Source organism: Sphaerodactylus townsendi, linkage group LG15, assembly GCF_021028975.2.
Source record: "Sphaerodactylus townsendi isolate TG3544 linkage group LG15, MPM_Stown_v2.3, whole genome shotgun sequence".
Taxonomy (NCBI): Eukaryota; Metazoa; Chordata; class Lepidosauria; order Squamata; family Sphaerodactylidae; genus Sphaerodactylus; species Sphaerodactylus townsendi.
Window position 1 is genome coordinate 11,944,291 of NC_059439.1, and position 21,648 is coordinate 11,965,938.

The 21,648-nt window shown below is 46.5% G+C and overlaps 1 protein-coding gene across 6 annotated transcripts in view; it reads right to left on the reverse strand.

The window, feature by feature from the left end:
* The window catches only part of MLLT6 (MLLT6, PHD finger containing), a 111,100-nt gene that overhangs the window by 64,777 nt on the left and 24,675 nt on the right, over positions 1-21,648 (reverse strand). For 3 of the 6 annotated variants that reach the window (XM_048517365.1, XM_048517367.1, XM_048517362.1), the window contains exons 4-8: positions 19,053-19,162; positions 18,719-18,822; positions 15,150-15,243; positions 13,125-13,136; positions 10,924-11,031 (exon numbers count right to left, since the gene is read on the reverse strand). In XM_048517365.1, coding sequence (XP_048373322.1) covers positions 10,924-11,031; positions 13,125-13,136; positions 15,150-15,243; positions 18,719-18,822; positions 19,053-19,162 — 428 coding nt within the window. The remainder of the gene's footprint in view (positions 1-10,923; positions 11,032-13,124; positions 13,137-15,149; positions 15,244-18,718; positions 18,823-19,052; positions 19,163-21,648) is intronic. The other 3 variants (XM_048517364.1, XM_048517368.1, XM_048517366.1) reach the window with 3 other exon arrangements.

A 21,648-nucleotide genomic window follows, 5' to 3' on the forward strand; every position in this document is an offset into this window, starting at 1 on the left:
ACACACACACACACACACACACACAGAGGGAGGTCAATTTAGGTTTTTCCCAAGACATACAAGTAGAGTGGAGACAAACAAACCTCGGAACATTTCCAGTCAGCAAATAAATGCACCTGTGAGCTTCCAAACACAGCTAGAACATGCTCTCTCCCAGGACATGCAAAATAAATAACAATGAGGCATTTAAAAAGCACAAGAACCACCTCTGTGGGCAGAAGGCAACAAAGGTTGCCAAGCAGAGTGGCAGGATGCAGGCCCGTGTGCTCGCTTCTGCCCTGGCCTTGTGCCTCAGTGCTTGAGGCGTGTGAGATCATCAGCATCAGGGAACAAGCCAGGCTTAAGCCAGGGATGGAAGAGTTAAACCTCAAGTTCCAATCTGGCCCCGCACAGTTGCTGTTTGCCTTTTTAAAAAACCCTTTATAAAAAGGCTGTTTGCATTCAGTCACGTTGCTTGCACAGAGTTATCTAGTTAGACCCTGAGGTAATAAATTTTTGTGTTGTCCCACAACAGGTGAGGCAACTGTTGGCACCTGTGATCCTTTGTACAAAAAACTTCCCAGACAAAGGGATTGATTTACTGACTGCATTTATGCCCCACCTTTTTCCCAACAGGGAACAGGACTCAAAGAGTCCTACATCCTTCTCCTCTCCTCCATTGTATCCTCATGACAACCCTGTGAAACAGGTTAGCCTCAGAGAGAGAAAAGGACTAGCCCAAGGTGAACTTCCATGGCAGAGTGGGGATTCAAACCTGGGTCATCCAGATCCCAGTCAGACAGTCTAACCACAAACCACACTGGCTCTCTAGGGTAGGACATTTCCCCTTGAGGTGCTAGTTTCTGACATGAAGAGACTCAGATGTTTGTATGTGTGTGGAGAGAGGGGGGAGTCAGCCACGTGACTCACCCCTCACATAAGCCACGCACAAGTTGACCACATGAACAAGAACCAGGCTGTGATATACAGATATCTGTGTTTAATAGTGCCATCCATGGGCCAGTGGTCAGCTGCAGTATTGCAGCCAAAGCTGTGCTCGTTGCTCACAACCTGAGTTGGCTCTTGATTGAAGTTGGTTTCAGGTAGCTGGACCAAGGTTGACTCAGGCTGATTCCACACAGGCAACGTGGGTTTGTGGAATCTGTTTCCATTGCCTGTGCCGCCATTTGCATGGCAGCTGCAGGGGCCAGCAGGGATCACTGGGATCCCAGAGGCAGTACAGTTTGCATAATGTGAACTGTGCAGCCAAGAATCCCCCCACCTGAGAATCCACTGAGAATTCACTCCTGAGTGAATCACCCCCACCCGAGAATCCCCCACCTACCTGCACAGCATGCAGCCGCCTGGGGAATCCACCATAATGGTGGACAGAAGGGAATGGGCTTAGAATGCTTCCTGCTTGCTGTAGTTTGCACAGGCAAGCAGGAAGCATTTGCAACCCCCGTTAAAGAAGAAAAGTTACTAATTTAGCGATTTTTATTTAACCTGGGTTCTAGTCAATAAAATGGGTTGGAAGCATTGGGGGGGGGGGAGTTCTGTGGGAACTCCCCCCTGCTTTTGAAAAGAGCCTCAACCCATCCTACTTGGCCTGTGCAGAATCACCCTCAGCCTTCCATCTTTCCAAGGTCAGCAAAAAACCTTTCTAACTTGTGGGGGGTAAAATGACTGGGGAAGGCAATGGCAACCCACCCCATTAACAAAGTCTGCCTAGTAAACGTCATGATGTGACATCATCCTATTGGTCAGTAATCACCTGTTGCTTGCACAAGAGGACCACCTTTACCTTTAAGCCCAGTTACACCCTTGGATGCCCATTGATTTCAATGGACTTTGAAGGGAATCACTCAGCTTATGATGTAAACACAAGCTGTGTTTTGAAGGGAACTGCAGTAGTGAAACTTTAATGTGGTAACTATTTTGGTACGTTCCGTTACTGCAGTGTTGAAATTGAGATGAGATACTAAAAAAAAGCAACTGAAAGGAAATTAAAACTCCCCCCCCCTTTACTGGAACAACTTTGGTTGGGGTTTCCATGTTAGACGTTTAGAACTGCTTGCTCCTTCCAATTTTCCCAATTAAAGAATTCATTGGAAAGCTCCTGTATTTTCACACAGACAGAAGTGAGGCCAAATAATTACAATAGATGGTTCCTGCCAAGTGGCGCAGAATGTGTATTTAAATGCATCACCAGCTGAGCCGGGTGAGGTCTTGGCTTCCCTTGCCAAGTTGGCCATTTTTCTGCGTTGGGTTTTTTTTTGTTTTGGTGCTGCAATATCTCCCTGGAATTTTTAGGATACTGGGATGAAACCTTGTTTTAGCACTTGGGGTGTTATTTCCATCCTTCAAGTTCGAACAAGAACTTGATCTACCCATTCATACTGGACTGGAAAAGAAAAACTGAAAGACACATTAACTGCAGTCCATAATAAAGTATTCTACTTGCCGAAACGGGGCTACAGGAAAAAGATAACAGCTTGGATCTCACCCAAAATGTCCACTAACAGAAGAATCCCCACCAACACAGTGTGACTTGCCATCTCCCCCTAGTCCTGGTGCCCTTCAAAATGCCCCCCCCCCCCCAACGCTGCCCCAGATGATAAAGGGCCACCAAGAACAGCAGGAAGAGGAAATCAGAGGTCAGCTACATAGGTAGGGAAAAAGTGAAAAATGCACCCTGCCTTTCAATCAGCAGAATCCTACACTAAGTCCAGCTCAATATAATTCTCTAAAAGAGTTTCCCCACTTACCATGAGCACCTTTTGCCGCGCGCTACTCTCAGCGCGCGTCATTTCTGGCACGCGCCCAGGCTTCCCCACGACCCTGCACTCTGCGCGGGGTCATCAAAAGGCGCTGTTTTGAAGAGCACCAGGAATGACGTGCACTGAGGGGGCGCGACAGTGGCAGCGTCGGGGCAGCTGCGTAGTCGTCGCCCCTGTGGTGGGGAGTGCCGGGGGACCCCGCGCTACTTGGCTACAGTAGCGCGCAGCAGAAGGTAAGTGGGAAAACGCTCTAAGACAAGTGATTCTGAACCCTGTTTTAACCCTGTAATTTGGGAATGAGCGTTGGCAGGATAATTTAACAAAACCTCCATGTACAATGGCAACATACCTCTAACAGAGAATGGAAATAACGCCACAGCGCACAGCCTCCATGTCCCATCTGGGATCTCCCCAGGTGCATCTGGCTGACAGCTATTGCTGGAATGAATGTATCTGAGCCAGCAAAGCCAGTCCTATATGACTGTAATTAAAGAGGCTTAGCGTGCACGTGGTCCCCAACATCTCTACTGGTACATGAAAACATGTTTCCATGCGTGGATCTGCAGTACTGGATACTGAAAACTCTGTTGCATTGGAAAGGGGCACCCAGATGGCATCTATGGTGCTCACACCCCAGAAAGATCCCTGTGAGATGGTTGAAAACAGCCACCCTCTCATTCCATGTGACAGAAAGAGCATAATCCTTTTGTGTCCCTGTTTACTACACCTGGCGTTCTCTGCATCAGGGTCTTGAGCTCACATCTGTAGACTGAAGTAGTTAAAGGTATAAAATATAAAGCCAAAAGAAAGAAAAGTGAAAACCTTGTTAACTAAGCCTGAATAACAACCAAACCAAAGTGCTGAGAATTACAGATATAAAACTTCCAGTGGTTTGGGATTGGGATTCTGACATAGAGTGTTGCTGTCGTCTCCATCCCCCAGTCTCATTTTAAAGACCCAGAATAATGAACTGGCACCACAGTTTTGGGGTGTGCAATTGGCCTTGCCTTATAACTGGATATGGAGAAAAGCAGTTTAGGAATTTTAAAACAAACACATTCCTTTAATCCCACCCTGCTGCATTAAACACTGTCCCTTTGGCCAAAGATAATGAGTGTTTCTTCTTGTAGGGTGTGGCACTTGCTATGTATAAAGCTTATCTTTGGCTGAGCAAAGAAAGGCCTTCGGTAGGGCTGCTATCTGTGGACTTTGCTTGTGGACTTCTCAGTGATATACGACAGACCACTGGTGGCCTAGATTCTGATCCACCGTTGATATTCATTTGTGTTATGCAGTGGCGTAGGTGGTTAAGAGCAGCAGTGGCGTAGGAGGTTAAGAGCTCGTGTATCTAATCTGGAGGAACTGGGTTTGGTTCCCAGCTCTGTCGCCTGAGCTGTGGAGGCTTATCTGGGGAATTCAGATTAGCTTGTACACTCCAACACACGCCAGCTGGGTGACCTTGGGCTAGTCACAGCTTCTCGGAACTCTCTCAACCCCACCTACCTCACAGGGTGTTTGCTGTGAGGAGAAAAGGGCAAGGAGATTGTAAGCCCCTTTGAGTCTCCTGCAGGAGAGAAAGAGGGGATATAAATCCAAAACTCTTCTTCTTATGTACGGTTTGGTGGATGTATCTTTTTGGCTTGAGTGGTCACACTGTAATAAAAAAAAATTGCCATCAAGTCACACCTGACTTATGGCGGCCCCTGGTGGGGGTTTCAAGGCAAGCAAGGTTTGGTGGTGGTTTGCTATTGCCTGCCTCCACGTCATGACCCTGGAATTCCTTGGAGGTCTCCCATCCAGATGCTTGCCAGGTTTGAGGCTTAGAGTGTGTGTGACTGGGACCAAGAGCCTGAGAAATAAGGACAGATATAAGTTATAGGGCTTCTACAGCTCATGCCAGAACTCGAGGTAGCATTTTAGACCTTTGCATTTGGAAGCTTAATTTAAAGTAAAAGGTAACAAATTTCCCCTTCAGTGATATCGTGGTCCCACCTGGGGTACCACAACAAGCAGGTGGAATTTCTATAGAGCAAAGTCGTTTCGCTTTGTAGGGGTAGTTTTGCCATTGCTTTCCCTCGGCTATTCTTTACCCCTAGCTATGTGCTAGGGTACCTCATATTCTACCACCCAAGGAATGGATGGATGGCTGAGTTGACCATGAGCCAGCTGCCAGGATATCTGACCCTCAGGGGGCTCGAACTTTCGACCATGTGAGTGGCAGTGCAAGCATTTAACCACTACGCCACACGGCTCCTTTTGACTAATGTAGTTTTTATTTATTGACAATCCTAATTGAGTTTTTATAATTATTGTATTTCATGTGGTTTATAAAAAATAATTGTTTTATTTCATGTGTTTTTTTATAATTGTTTTATTTACATTGTAAGCTACCTTGAGGTAGAGGGTAGAAAGGCAGCTAATGAATGCTTTAAACAAAATCCAAAGTTGTGCAAAATTAGCAAAGAAAGAGGCATCTCAAGAGCCACTACAGGGAAGGAAACCGTTTCTTCACGAAAAGAAAATGAACATTCACTATTGATACATGCTCTTAGGTTTGTTAGTTGTCTCCCAATTCAATGGCTCGCCCTCCAGAAGTATAATCAAAAGTCGATTTGCTCTATATTGAGTCCACACATATTGAAAAAGATTGTTCAGAGCTATTGTGGTAATGGAAAGTGTTGTCAAGTCACAGTTGAGTTCAGTGGTGGGATTCAGCTGGTTTGCGCCGGTTCAGCCAAACCGGTAGCTAACTGGCTGAATCCCACCACCCCAGGGGAGGGCGAGCGAGGGGGCTTTCTGGGCCCCAGAGTGGCCTGGTGGCAAGGCACAAGACTGCTCCAGGGCTCACAAAGCCCCCTCACTCGCCCTTCCAGGCAAAGCTGCAGCCGCCGCCTTCCCTCAACCCTCCTTCTCCCTGGCCAGCCACGTTCCTCTGCTGCAGCCAGGTAAGTGGGCGGTGGGCGAGCGGCAGAGGGGGGCCGTCTGGGAGGGGACATTAGCTAAATTAATAGAATCCCACCACTGGTTGAATGATGGTGACCCTGTAGGGTTTTCACAGCAGGGTACATTCAGAGGTTGTCTGCCTCCGCCTGCCTCCACATGGGCTAAGAGAAATCTGAGAAAAGTGACTGGCCCAAGGTCACCCAGCAGGCTTCATGCGGAGGAGTGGGGAATTGACCCCTGTTCTTCAGATTAGTGTCCATGGCTCATAATCGCTACACAACACTGGCTTCTTCAAAGTCATTGTAGCTTGTGCTTTTTGCATCCAATCCAGTTCTAAAGGAGCCCAGAATGTTTTCAATTTCTCTACATGCTGCAGTTAGATATTTGGAATCTTTATACACCTGCTTGTTTCCCAGGCAGTGGGTAAGAACTAGAAATAAAAAAATTATACCAATTGCTAAAACTCAACCCAGAAAACACACCATCAACCAATGATAAAACAGCAGTTCCTTTACTGTAACTATCACAGACAACCAAATTTTCCAGATTGTTGTTGATGCCTTTCAAGAAGCTTCAAAGCTTTAACAATATCCTGACCAACACCTTCAAAGTGTTGATATTGACCTTTAAAGCCCTTCGCGGCCTGGAGCCCTCATATCTTCATGACCATCTTACCTCATATGTCCCAAGTAGGCCCAAGTTCGGCAGAGGCCAATCTGCTGGTGGTCCCCCGCCCCTCAATGATGCGGCTGGCCTCTACCCAGGCCAGGGCCTTTACAGCCCTGGCCCCTGCCTGGTGGAACACTCTTCCATCAGCTGTCAGGGCCCTGCGGGACCCTGGTGAGTTACGCAGGGCCTGCAAAACAGAGTTGTTCTGCTGGGCCTTTGGGGAGGCCGGCTGCAGATTGCCTGCCAAACTAAATTGCAAGTTCCACTTCTTACTGCAGACACCCCTATGGCATTCCTTGGGTCCCCCTATCCCTCAGGAAAATCGTTTTATGGGAACCAGTGGACTGCAGCAGAAGAGAGGGAGGTAAGAAAGTTCCATTCTTCCACTGAAAAATTTAAGTCTGGATCCAACCGACGACATTATGGATCAGCTTCTGGGAAACCAATTACTGTTCTCAACATGGGTACGACCTGAGCATTGTTAACAGATCGTAATTCACACTGAACAGGTTTCCCCAAATTATTCTGTAACATTCCCCCAAAGAACTATGCACATGCACGAAAGCTTATACCAAAAATAAAACTTTGTTGGCCTTGAAGGTACCACTGGACTAATGCTTTTTTCCGCCGCTTCAGACCCAACATGGCGACCCACCAGAATCTATTCCCCGGCAAAAAGGTGGTGTACAAGCCCACCAGGGAGAGAAACATGTGCCTGACCTTGGGCTATGTCTGGTAGACTTGGATCACAACTCTTAATCTACCACTCCCTGATCCACACACCTCTTCCTCCCCAGCCAGGACTGTTTCCAGGGCCTCAGCTTGTGGAATAATCCCTAAAACTGCAGCTGTGCCTCTCAGACTTTTCTTCCTTTCAGTGTGGAAAGGGGAATTCATTACTCCTCAAATATATATTTATATTTTTAAACCGCACCTTCTTCACCAGCCTTGTCCATCAGTCTCGGCCCATTGCTAACAGCTTCCTCAACTTCAACTGACCTTTACTAGGCATATCAGTAAAAATAAACAAAATACATGACAGAGCAGGAGTTAAAACAGGACATAGAACTGGAGAAAGCACGTAAGGTTGGTACAGAAGAGATGATCAAGCTTCCATTATGTCTTTGACTTGAGCACTTCTAATAAAAATTCAGCGTTTTTTCCAGTGATCCCACCGTCGCTATTATTCAGCAGGTGAATAGTCTTTGTATGCACTGAACAACTTTTAAAATTTCCTAGTAGGGAGAGTCTAGGTAGCGCATACCGCAGGCAAGAAAACATAATATTCTCGAGGGTCTCAACAGTATCCTGACAATATGCACATGTTCTATCTTCAAATGGAATAGTCTGCCGGCCCTTAAGAACAGCAGAGGGGAATGCGTTACTTCTAACTCAAGTAATGATCCATCTCTGCCTGGGCTCTGACAATTGGGATAGATATTTAGCTGTGAGGCTAATTTCAGGATAGATTCCAAAGTGCAAGGGCGGGCAAGATGTCCTGGCTGCACTCAACAGCAACTGGTATTCCTGGTCCAGTAGCCTTCTTTTTAGGGATAGCCAAATTTCATTTGCAGATTACATAAAAAAGGTTTCTAAGGAGAGACCTAAAGAAGTTATTTTGGCCTCTATACATTTGCACCATTCGGAGGATTGCAGGTCAGAGAGGGCTAAATGGGTGAGACTTTTGGACTCAGTATTAAAGCAAAGATGAGACCAGAATTTTAAAGTAGTCATCCATGCTCTGGTTTCCAATAAGTGCTGTCCTGATTCGAGACACAGAACAGCATATGGAACACAGTGGGGTAACAGCTTCCTCAGTCACCCACAATAAGACTGCCATTGGTACATAGATTTAAAAAAGCCAAGAATCTTGGTTCTGCTGCCCTCTCACAGTGTGCAAATACTGAATCCTCCTGGCTCTAGTTTTGTGTCAGGCACTCTCCAAACCGCCTGCCAGTCATTCTGGTTTTCTCTCCTCTCTGCCTTTTTGACCAAACCTGTTCCATGACCAACTTTTTTTTACTCGTTTCCCTCCTGCCCTGCTTTCCCTTTTCCTGTTTCCACTGTTTTTCTTGGCAAACGCTGCCTTTGGGATTGCACTGAAGCCAACCCACCCTTGGCTGAGTTAAAGGCTTGCTGTGTAGACAAGGAAATTGGATTGCCTGAAGCTTGTATGGTTATAATGGCAGAGAAGCGGGGATGAAAACAAGCCAGAGCTTCTCGGTTTGTAAGTTCCATTACTGTGTAGAATTCTGGGTTTTGGGGCACATAAAACTAACTTCTAAAAATAGACTGTGTGCCTTGACACAGGGTGAGATATCTCCTAATCCAAAGGTTCTCAAACCTCTCAAAGTGGAACATGCTTCCAAATTGTCTCTGTTTTTCAGGGATCACTTGTCAATCTAACCCCCTGCTACTATCCTCCTTCCCCAACTTAAAATGCAAGAAGGGGGAGGAGTAGTAGTTTGTATTTATATCTTCCCTTTCTCTCCTGTAAGGAGACTCAAAGGGGCTTACAATCTCCTTTTCCTTCCCCCCCATCCCCCCACAACAAACACCCTATGAGCTGGGCGGGGCTGAGAGAACTCCAAAGAACTGTGACTAGCCCAAGGTCACCCAGCTGGTATGTACTGGAGTGCACAAGCTAATCTGGTTCCCCAGATAAGCCTCCACAGATCAAGTGGCAGAGCGGGGAATCAAACCCAATTCTCTAGATTAGCGTGTACCTGCTCTTAACCACCATGCCACGCTGGCTCTCTGTACTGGACAACAGTTGACAGTGTACCAAGGATTTATGGACTGTGTATTTTTTCATTCATAGCACTTATCGATATAGCATTATTGAGCATCAGGCCGTAGTTTCCAGCAGTTTTACACCTTGTGCAGTGGCAAACCTGAATGCCAAAACGTGTCCCAGAGCCTTGTCTCCCACTTCACCCTGTTCCACCTCCTGATTTCCAGGGCCTACCTTGGAGAGGCAAAAAACTTACCTGGCTGTTCTGGGTTTCCTGGGTTGTGTGGCCGGGGTCTGGTAGTTTTTGTCCCTAATGTTTTGCCTGCATCTATGCCAGCATAGATGCCAGTCATAGATGCGAGCAAAACGTTAGGAGCAAAAAGCCACCAGACCACGGCCACACAATCCACAACAGCCAGTTGATTCTGGCTGTGAAAGCCTTTGACAACACACAAAGGACTCACTCCTGAGTCTCAGCCTAGAGACTGATAGTCACTGCCCCAGGCTGCACGCACCCAGCAAGGATTCTAAAATTTGTAGATAATGTTATTTTTCTACTGTGAATGTGGAGGAATGTCCATTGGCAGTGCAGCTTCAATCCGCTTCCCCTGTTAGCCTCTGTTTCTTCTGCATTTTTCCCCTGCCGGGCCACTGGAGGGCTTAAAAAAAATTTACTACTACAGTATTTAAACATAATAATAAATGGTGGCATGATACAGAAAATGGCAGCCAAGTAGAGTTGGAAGGCCCTGAGCCCAGCGGGGATAGAGCTGGATATAAGTCCAATAAAATAAATACGAATAAATAAAGCATTGCTGTGACATTGTGCATCTTCCCATCCAGGTAGTCTGATCATGCACTTGGACTACACTCTGCCCAAAAAGACTGCAGCTAAACTAACACAACATTTTCAGTTTTCACCAGGCTTCTCCTGATCAGTTGAGAAGGCGCAGAAGAAAGTCTGGTCAGTTTCACCAAAAACGTATTCAAATTGGCATGCACATGGATATACCGGTACTTTTTAACAAACAAGCCATGGTGAAATTGACAGGACTTTCCTTCCACCCACTTCTGAAACAAACCAACAAACCCAGTGAAACTTGGAAGGTCTGGAAGTTTTCACTGGGCTTTCCTGAAAGGCACCAGAGGTGGTGGCAGGCCTTGTCAATTTCATCAGTGCTTTAAAATGTAACTCAGCTTTTCAGGAAAGATGTGCACACCCCAGCCTTTCAATCGGGGAAAAATCCCTTTTTTCAGAGAGACGGAGGCCCTGGGATTAGGGTGTGGGGGCTGTCTTCCCTTTCAAAGCGGTCTGCACTGAGTCTACATGGCACGCAATTGTGTAGTGATGGTGCAAAGCATCATCAAGTTGCAGCCCAACATATGGCAACCCTGTAGGGTTGGTTTGCTATTGCCTGCCTCTGTGTAACAGTGTTGGGCTTCCTTAGCCGTCTCTCCTCCAAGTACTGAACAGGGCCGACCCTGTTTAGCTTCTGAGGTTTGACAAGACTAGGCTAGGGTGGGGCTATCCAGGCCAGTGTAGGCAACTGTGTAGCATAATACTACATAATACTGAAAATGACATGGTTATTTAAAATAATGTTTAAAGTCTTCTCAGAGGACTAAATTCAGTGCCCATCAGTAATTTCTACACTAGTAAATGCAGAATGCACACGCCCTGTTTGACCAAACTTCTTTTTTGAGGTCAGGCCGACTAAACGCTGAAAGAAACGTCGCGTCATTCGAGACCTGTGAATCGCTGTTTATTCGTTCAATGACCTCGCAGCATGATCTTTCCGTGACTATTATTATTTTTACCTTCTTTGGTTTCTCATGGTGAGACGTGTGCTTCTCTTGGACAGGCGACGCTGACCGGCTTCTCCTTCCGGCTAGGAGCGAGGCGCCTCCAGAATGGCGTGACGTCTTCTAAAGGCAAGCGTGGAACCGAGAACAAAGGGGTGGGGGGAGGGGGGGAGGAAGAGAAGAAACAGGTGAAGACAAAAAAAAACCAAAAAAGCAGCAGTATCTAACATAAAAGCCAAGCTTTTCCCTCTCTGTTCCTGTCTGCAGGTATAGAGGTTGGTGTGGCCAGAGGTTCAAGCTCCTTGGCATAAGCCTTTTAGTGTGACCCAAAGGATCCTTCAGTCCTAGCTTGTGATCCCTGAATGAAGCAGCCCACTGGATTCAGAATTAGACTAGGATGAAGTTGTGTGCCTTTTCTTTTGTTTGTCCAATTTGCATTTTATGTTTTAAATGCTTTGAATTTAGGTATGTTTGTTTGCAAGGAGGAGGGAAGGTGCCATGGTCTAGCTCAATCCCATCAGATCTCAAAAGTTAAGCAAAGGCAGCGTTTGGAAGGTAGGCCACCAAAGAAGATATTTGGAGTGACGAGCACGCATCTAATCGTGAATGGGGAATTGACCTATAGTCAGGAGGAGAATTTAAAAACATCCTCTCCTCTTAACGTGTCTCCATTACGTTACAGGCCGGGGCCGAGCCTGAGGTCCTTCAAAGAAAGGCTTAGGTTGGAGTCACTAAAATCTGCTCCTGAAGCCCAGCCACGGGACATAAACCATAGGAGATCCCCAGTGGACTGAGTCTGGGAACCTATTTTCAAACCTCTGCTCAGCCCGAAAGCTTCACTGAATGGCCTTTAAGCAAACTATCGTGCCTTTGTTTATCGGTTCTCCCCATTTGAAATAAGGATGGGGCTCAGGTGGTGGACAGACACACGAGATCTTTGATTAATTTATTATTTATGCCCGGCCTTCCTACTGTCACGGAAGTCAAAGCAGCAGACGCAGACATCCTAGAAGCTCTTCCATCCAGGGATGGATCAGGCTAGCTCAGTTTCAGCAATTTCGCTGCGTTCTATGCCTTCCCTGGTGCAAGAAATGCTGGAAAATCTGCTAAGCAGAACATCAATAGGAGTCACACAGTAAGACTCTTTTCCAGCTTTCGTTGACTTTAACAAGGCATATACAATACTGCATGAGCAAACTGTGTCTTAGGTTAACCAGTGACAGCAATCAGTACCATTTGTGTGCCTACTGTCTTAGGTATAGTGGCATTTCTACCCCCACCCTCATCAAACCATCCGTTATGTACTCTGTGACTTGCTTTCCAAGGTTTCCATGAAAAACTGGCTTTTCCTTTTGGCAGCCTTTTGTTCTGATCACACCAGGGACTGAATTGAGGGTTTCTGCAGTCAAATTGAGGGCATCGGGCCAGTGGCATAGCACCGGGCGGGGGGGGGGAAGTGTGCATGATGCACTGGGCACGCGCTGGTGCGGTTGGCATGGCAGTGGCATTCTGAGGTGGGCGGGGGCATAGCACAGGCGCAGGGCACATACATGCCCCAGGCGCAGTTCCCCCTAGCTCTGGCCCTGCACCGGGCTTAGTGGCATAGAATGGAGCTGCCAACCCTTAGTTGTGGAGTGGAACTCTCCTGGAATTACCACTGATCTCCAGACGGTGGTGATCAGCTCCCCTGGAGGAAAGGCAACTTGGAAAACCAGGCTCTGTGATCTACCATAGAGTTGAAATGGAAGCCCCTTCCCAGGTGTTGCCCCCAAATCTCCAGGGATTTCCTGATACCCTAGTTTTGCAGGCTGAAGACCCCAGGTTCAATCCTTCTGCACTTGGAAGGAATATGTAAAAGATAATGGGAAGGATCCTTAAGCGTGACCCTTGAAGGCGGCTGCCAGTCGGAGGAACAGTGCTGACCCTGAAAAACTTTCGGCCTGACTCAGGAGAAGGGAGATTCATTTGTTCAAAGCATGCTCCGTAGCCCCTGCAAGCTGATAGAACTCCACCAACGCTACACCCAGAACTTCAACCCATTAAGCGCCTGAGAAGCCATTCCTTCAAACCCCGCTCCTTGCTCAACAGTATGCATTCAAGAGACACACAGAGAGAGAGGCACTTTGTACAAGCTCAGAGCTTCAGTTTTTATTACCCTTTCTCAGGCCCCCTCGCCCCACCGAGTTACACCCAACGAGCGCTCCAGTTTTACCTACCTCAGTTGGGCCCTCATGAAGGCAAACAAGATAAGAGATTGAAAAAGCAAATTTGCTCACTGTTGTATAAACGTTTATTCAAACTAATAATGACAAAACAATATGACTGTATCACAGTTTTCCTGCTCATAATCGGGAAGGGGAGGCAAACCTCTGCCCGTGGTTGAAATAAAGTTCAACCAAACAACGTACAGAGGCTGAGAGTAACAGGAGAGGTGGAACTTTCCAGTGTGATTCTGAGGAGAGGGCTGGTATTGTTGATTATCTTATGTGGCAGCATTGATAAGCATCTTAAAACTGGACTTTCAGCAGATTCTTTCACACATTGAGCCAAGATGTGGCCAGGGAGCAACAGGGAAAAAAGTTCAGCCATCTGTGGCTTTTCTTCAGCTGGTTCCAGCGGTGTTCGCACCACTTTGGCAGAACCGGTTGTTAAAATGGTGCTTGTAAACAACCAGTGGTTAAATTATTTGAATCCCACCATCAGAACCGGTTGTTAAATTATTTGAATCCCACCACTGGCTGGTTCCCCCGCTTTCTACATTTATTCTTCCTTCACTCCCTACCTTAACTAAGCACCCACCACCTGTGCCACAACTGAATGTGCAGAGATCTGTGCATGCAGATGTGAAGATCTGTGGTTCTGGGGGCCAGTCCAATGAAAGCATTAGAATGGGCACCTCTGACCCCTCCCGAAACCACACACAAGTGACGCCATTAGAAGCAAGCAGCTGATCATCCCAAATCAGGTGGAGACGGTGGGGTAAGTGAGGCAGCAGGGGTGTTTTTAGGATGATAATCTACTAGGAGAGCTGGCATGACCTCTTATCTCATGTGAATCATCTGCTTTATTAACATCTGTCAGATTCAGAGGGCAGCTCTGTGGGTTTCACATGAATACTACACTGATACATTACAACTTCTTTTGCCTCTAAGCAGTGGTGGGGTTCAGCAGGTTCGCACCACTTCAGCAGAACTGGTTGTTAAAATGGTGCTTGTAAAAAACCAGTTGTTAAATTATTTGAATCCCACCACCGGAATCAGTTGTTAAATTATTTGAATCCCACAACTGTCTCTGGGTGAGGCTCAGATTGTAATGAAAAGCCAGCAACCAGCTAAAGAACTGATAGCTGTGACACTAATAATAATAATAACAACAATGACCCGTTGTTTGCACAGAAAACTACCTTTACCTTTTAACCCACTGACATTCATTCGTTCACTAGGCTTTTAGACACCTTCTTGGTTACCTGGGTTTTCTGAGTTAAAGCGTTCCCCTTTCTGTTTTGGTTTCACTAGGATGTGACATTGACATGTCGCATGACATCATTTCCACACACCCACCTCAGAGTTCTCCCACTGATCCAGATGCAAGGGCAGATAGGACGGGACCAGCAAGGAATTGCTCACTCAAAGAGAGCAAATGGTGAGGCTAACTGGAAAGCCAGCGTGGTGTAGTGGTTATGAGCAGGTGGATTCTGATCTGGAGAACTGGGTTTGATTCCCCACTCCTCCACCTGAGTGGCAGAAGCTTATCTGATGAAACAGATGTGTTTTCACACTCCTATATTCCTGCTGGGTGACCTTGGGCTAGTCCCAGTTCTTTGGGACTCTCTCAGCCCCACCTACCTTGCAAGAGGTCTGTTGTGAGGAGAGGAAGGGAAAGGATCTTGTAAGCAACCTTGAGTCTCCTTACAGGACAGAAAGGTGGGATATAAATCCAAACTCATCTTCTTCTTCCTTAAAATACCAACAGTGATAGAAAATCCCCAGCAATTGTAGCAGGATATATCCCTCTTTCCCAAGCCAAGTACTTGCTGGTCTAAGTAACACCTGCTAACAGAGATGTCATTCATGAATGGGAGTGGTGTGTGTGTGTAAGTGTGTGATGTGCCATACCATTTATGTTCTCTGCTTCTTGAGAAGTTCTTCCTCCCCCATTTTGAAATGAATACTGAACTCAAAACTTTTTGGGGTGGCCCTGTAATTCAACAGCCAAGTGATCCCAAAATTACAGCAACTCACCATTTTATTGAAGTGGTACTTGCAATAGCCACAGTATTTCACGTTGTCTACTTCTAAGACTTCTTCTTCGCACAGGAGCCCAGCCATCTGAGCACTGAAAATTGGAAATGTGTTGATGTGAGCATCACAGATCGTAGGAAGAAAGAAGGAAGAAAAACCCAGCCAGAGTCTCTTTCCCTCTAGGGCAGGGGTAGGGAACCTGCGGCTCTCCAGATGTTCAGGAACTACAATTCCCATCAGCCTCTGTCAGCATGGCCAATTGGCCATGCTGGTAGAGGCTGATGGGAATTGTAGTTCCTGAACATCTGGAGAGCCGCAGGTTCCCTACCCCTGCTCTAGGGGAAGCTAATCTGCTGCACCTGTGACCTAAGAGGGACTTTTGTATAATAAAAAAAGCATATGACAACAGGCACAAACTACCCCCAATTGCCTGATGGTGAGCTGATTTATATTAAAACTCTGCTATTCCAAAAACAAAAGCTTAGTGGTTTACAGAAAGCCAACCGAAAATCCTGCGTAAAAATGACGGCATCAAACAACCTCCTATACCGCAATCATAGCCTGCTTGGCTTCCACAGAAGCGGGGCAGAATAACACAAAAGGTGGCCGATTCTCTCATGGAAGCCCAAAGTACTTGTCTGATTTTACTTATTTATTTTTACATTCCTACCTCACCCTTTCCTGACCTAGCCGAGCTGAGGGTGGCTTATGTCACTAGTTAGCATTGAAATGATATATTACAAATATTAAAAATGTACAAAGCTGTATTCTAATGGTGTCATAAAGCATGCATTATAAACTCAGTAAGGGGTGGGGGAAAGAGTGAGAAGGGAATAACTAAAACTCCAGAAAGAGAAAGGAAAAACAATTCCCATCGGGGGAGGGGGGGAATTAAAAAAGAAAAGGGAGGGGAAGTAGAAACCAGCTAGATGAGAACCATCACTGTTCTCAACTATAGGTCTGGCGAAACTTCTCAGTCTGATAGGCCCTGCAGAACTGCACCGGATCCGGCAGGGTTCAGGCCTCACTGAAGCAAGTTTTCCACCAAACTGGCGTCAGAGTCAAAAAGGCTCTGGCTCTGATTGAGGTCAGCTGGATAGATTTCAGGCTAGGGACTCTGCAGGGTGAGGAGTAACACTCCGTGCGTCATGGGTCCAAAAGAAAAAGATGGATCCAATCCATGGAGGGAGGCATGATCTTAATGCAACCTTTAGATGAATTTATGGATGCATTCAAACATCAGCTTTCTCCAAGAATGGTAGTGCTTTTGAAGAAGACTGGCATACCAATTCGGCATCCCACCAACCACAACTGCAGTGCACCAAGACAAGACCAAAAGAGGAAAACCAGCACACCCTGATATATTTTATGGTACGTGATACATCAAGTGGTTATTAACAGAAATAGCTGCAGTGCTCAGCTGAAAAGTGAGCATCTCTGTCCAAACCTGGTGCTTACTCATTATGGCTAGCCCAAAGACAGCCAGTGTAGTGAAGGGGTTAGGTTGCCAGAGTAGACCTGGGAGACCCAAGTTCCAATCTCCACTTTGCCAGAAAGGTTGCTGGGAGATTGACAACAGGGATGCAGAAAAACATCCTTTGTCTTTAGCAGAGCCAGTGTAGTGATTAAGAGCAACTGGATTCTAATCTGGAGAATGGGGTTTGATTCCCCACTCCTCCACCAGAGTGGCAGAGTGGTGAACCAGATGTGTTTCCGCACTCCTGCATTCCTGCTGGGTGACCTTGGGCTAGTCACAGTTCTTCAGAACTCTCTCAGCCCCACCTGCCTCACGAGGTGTCTGTTGTGGGGAGAGGAAGGGAAAAGAGCTGGTAAGCCACCTTGAGTCTCCTTACAGGATAGAAAGGTGAGGCATAAATCCAAACAACAACAACTCTCCTCCTCCATCATAATCATGCCACAGAAAGCTTTAATTGCTCATGCATTAGGACATTTATGTCCAGGCCTGTTGGCAATCCCAATTCACAGAAAACCTAGGAGAAACTTGGGAAGTACATGGAAGTGCCATACTGCTACAGGGAAGGAGGGGGCAATAGCTGCTTCCCAAAACCAGGAAAGCTGCTGCCAGTGGGAGAAAATCCATGCCAGAACTGGATTTAATTGGGGTAATACCTACACCTGAGCTTAAAATCTGTTTTGGTACTTTGTGTATTGTCAAAGGCTTTCACGGCCGGTTACAACTGGTTGTGGTGGGTTTTCCTGGCTGTGTGGCCATGGTCTGGTGGATCTTGTTCCTAACGTTTCGCCTGCATCTGTGGCTGGCAGTTACACAGACTTCCCTCTGTGATACACCTCTGAAGATACCAGCCACAGATGCAGGCGAAACATTAGGAACAACATCCACCAGACCACGGCCACACAGCCAGGAAAACCCACAACAACCAACTGTTTTGGTATTTGATTGAATCCGTTTGGCAGTTGTATCTAACTTTATAGTTGGCTATTGTTTATTTGACTCTAACGGCCTCTGGCCATGGACAATAAACTGTACCTGGACTAATGTGAGCACACGGATGGTCATATATCAAGGGTCTGACCCAGATTCATCAATCATTTGTTGAAGTTGGAGCCAAGGCTGACTGGCTAGGCACCAGCTTTGCATGTAGAAGCTCCCCCCTCCTCCCCGTACAATCCCCGGCACCTCCAGTTTAAAAACGATCAGGCAGGAGGTAATACAAATAGTGAGGCAGCCATTGCAGGTCCAGGTAGAGACCACCAGTGGTGGAATTCAGCCTGTTCACACCACTTCGGCAGAACCAGTTGTTAAAATGGTGCTTGTAAACAATCAGTTGTTAAATTATTTGAATCCCATCACTGGAACTGGTTGCTAAATTTTTTGAATCCCACCACTGGAGACCACTGACCTTGATAGACCAACGGGCTTTATGTGGTTAAGATAAGAAAAGAAAAGGAAGAGGAAGTAATGCCAACCGATAATCAATTGGCTGCGAGAGAAACAAATTAATTTCAGATCGAGGCAAGTGGAAGGACTGACATTTGTGCACAACTCGAAAAGAACTGTGATGGAATCCTTGAATACAATGAAATAATTCCTCGATGACGTTAAGACGAAGTGAATTATACATTTGCTATGATAAGTATGTGTTTCATTTAATATGTAATTGATTATTTTGCTCATTTTTTATTTCTCTTTTTCTTCAGTTTTCCTTTTTTTCTTGTTTGATAATAATATATATCTTTCTTTTTCTTCAGTGATTAATATACTTACGTAGATTGCAAATAACTGGGGGTGAGAAAGTGAAAGTTGGTTTTTAAGATTCCTAATTTGTCTCCCTCCCCCCCACTACTCCCAAATAATTATACCTCGAAACACAAGATGATGTTGAAGAAAAGGAAGGTCCAATGTTTCCAGAGAAGTTGGAAGGGCTCACACCCCCTGCAAAACTTCTTGGCATAACTCCCTTCAAACAGGCAGTTTAGGACACAGCTAAGCATCTGATCCCATAAAAGCGACAGGGCAAAGGGGTGCATTTTGGATACAGAGGGAGGGGCTTATCACCAGGGCAACACCGACATCGTTGTAAACTCACCAGGTGACGTGGAAGGCTTGGCGACAGCCGTGTCGGTTGCACGTCATACAGGCTCCGGAGGCTGCTTTGCTCTCCCGACCTTGCTCCTCGCAGAGGTAACAAATCTGAAGAGGGGACAAAAAGCATAGTGGCTTGCCTCGTATCTGCTGGAGATAATCTCGGACAAGCACGAAAGATGCAAACCTGCCCCGGTTAGGGAGGAACAAATTATGGCATCACCCTATCAGTGTATACCGAAATTAGGCCCTAGGAACGCACAGGAGAACGGCAAGCCAAGATTGGCCAGGAGTCCTCCGGGGTGAGGTGGGGGAGATACAAGGTAGGTTTCTTTTACCTTGTTGAACCGGTCGTGGGGAACATACTGGAGGACGATTGGCTCCATGGTGAGGACATTCGCGAACTGCACCTCGGGGATGTACAGAGCGCAGACGACATGGGCCCAGCCTAGATGGAGGAAAGAGAAACACACCATAAAACAGTCACAGAAGGACTCAAACAAGAAGAATGAAAAATAGTTGGTTTCAGAGTCTAGTGGGTGGCAGAGAGTTCTAGGTCTCACAAGGGTGGTCAAATTGTTTTATTGACTCCATTTAGAACTGATTTTTCTCCCCAGCGGGCCTTACAAAGTTCTCTCCTCCAGTAAATCCTCTGTACAATTGTAGAATCAAACACACATCACCTAAAATGTTTGACGAAACTTTTCAATTCCCCCCTTTACCACAATGTTTGTCCGCACGGATCCCCTCCAAAAGCTTCATGGTCGCCACGAAGGGTTTTTTAAAAATCATTTTGGGGGTTAGAATCAATGCTTCTTTGCTTAAATTCCCACTAGTTGTGTTTAATTGATGCTTCATAGATTTAATAACCCCACCACACACACACACACACGTAGAATGATGAAAATCAAGAGGCGAGGGGGGGACGGAGTGAACTCAGGGACGTGATAAAACGGCACCAAGGGGGACATTGGGTGATGGCATAGAGAAATTGCAGGAAGAAAACTGTTGCTTTGTGTAATTGTGGGTTTACTCACAATTTAGCCAAGCTCAGGGGAGGGGAAGGGCAGTGAGGGGGGAAGTCAAACTAGGGCGCAGAGGCGTGGAAAACGGCAGTGGGAAACATCGGATGTTTTAAAAATGATCGCACTGTGAGAGAAGGTGGCTTGAAAATGTTTCCATTAAAAGAACTGTTTTTTAAAAAAGGGTTCCAGACACACAACAACCCAGGGAGGTAGGGTAGGCTTAGAGACAGAAACTGGTCAACCAGTGCACTTCATGGGTTCAATGGGGTTTTGAACCATAGCTCTCCCATCATTATTTTATCTTCCCAACAACAACCACGTGAGGTAGGTTGGCTGAAAGTGAGTGACTGACTTAAGGCCACCCATACATTTTATGACAGTGTGGGGACTTGAACCCCAGTCTCCCAGTTCCCATCCAGATTCTCTAACCACTTCATTTCACTGACTTCAGGCTCCTTTTCCTGGCCTTTATGCAGAATCCTTTGAGCTCCATCCCTGAAACTGACAAATGGGCATTACGGTCTGCCACTCCCAGACCCGCCGAGCCACTAACTTGCATGGCTCCGTGGTTGAACATGCAGAAGATCCCACGTTCAATCCTTGGCATCTCCACTGAAAAGGACGAGGTCACAGCTGATGTGAAAGGCCTGAGATTATGAATCTATACTAGTTCCAGTTGCCACTGTGTGTACATCTCTTTAGGCCTAGACATGCATCCTCAGACATGCATTGAACTGAGGTAATAAAACTATTTGGGCCAGTCACACACTCTTTGCCTAACTTATGTTACAGGGCTGTTGCACAGGGGTGTAGCTAGGGAAAATGGAGCCTGGGGCAGACTCTGAGTTTTTTGCCCCTCCCCATGGGCCCCCACGCCGCCTCCCATGCCCCACTTACCTTAGCAGGCAGCAAAGCCTGGCAGGATGGGGGGCAAGGAGGAAAGGAGGGATGGGGGGCAATTTTCCACCCCCCACATGACCCCAATGACATCTGCCTGGGGTGCCTGTCCCCACCCCTCCCCGTGGTAGCTATACCACTGCTGTTACAAGGATAAAAATGTGGAAGTTGTAAGCTGCTTTGGATCCTCACTTGGGTAAGTATGTATGTATGTATGTATAAATAAATAAATTGGTGTTTCGACTGAACCACTTCATATTGTAGGTGGGAACGGAAATCATATGATTGCACACATTAAAAAAATAGTCCTAGGACAGAAAATGTATTATTTCAGGGACAAATGAAATTAGAATTCTTTTCTGTGATGTGCTAGTTTTCTGTGCGGCAGATGAGCATTTTGTCTCATGAGCCCCCTATCTTCAGCCTGGAATGACACCGCTCTGGAAAATGTTTGCCACATCATAAGCCCCACAAACAGCAGACGAGGCGGCAAACCTGAATCTGGATTATCTCTCTTTAAGATGCCAGTGGAGGCTCATGTAAAGGAACGTCACCGTACAAAGAAATTTCCCTCACATAAGTCAGTATGTCATACCTGAATGTTCCTTCTCAGTTTTCTAGCTGTTAATTGGTTTTGTGAGTCCTCCTGACTTGCAGATTTAAATAGTACGATCCAAACATTAGCCTTACCATTTTATCCACCACTTACAAGTGTTACCCTGAAGATGTGCCTCAGGGCAAATGGGCATTTTCCCCCTCACGGGACTCTTAGGGCCACTCCCCACTTACCTCGTCTGAGTGCAACCCTGCAGCGACCCCTCGTAGAAAAGCCTCCGTGGCTTTTGACCACGGAGACATTTGTTCCCCACTCATTTTCCATTCAGGAAATAGCGCGGGGTTCCACATCAAGAGTCAAAGAGGCAATCGAGCGTTCTGATTGGCTGGCACGCGTGTGCGTCATTTACACGTGGGAGTTGCAGCCAGCCGAAGGCGGGGCTCCATTTTGATTGGC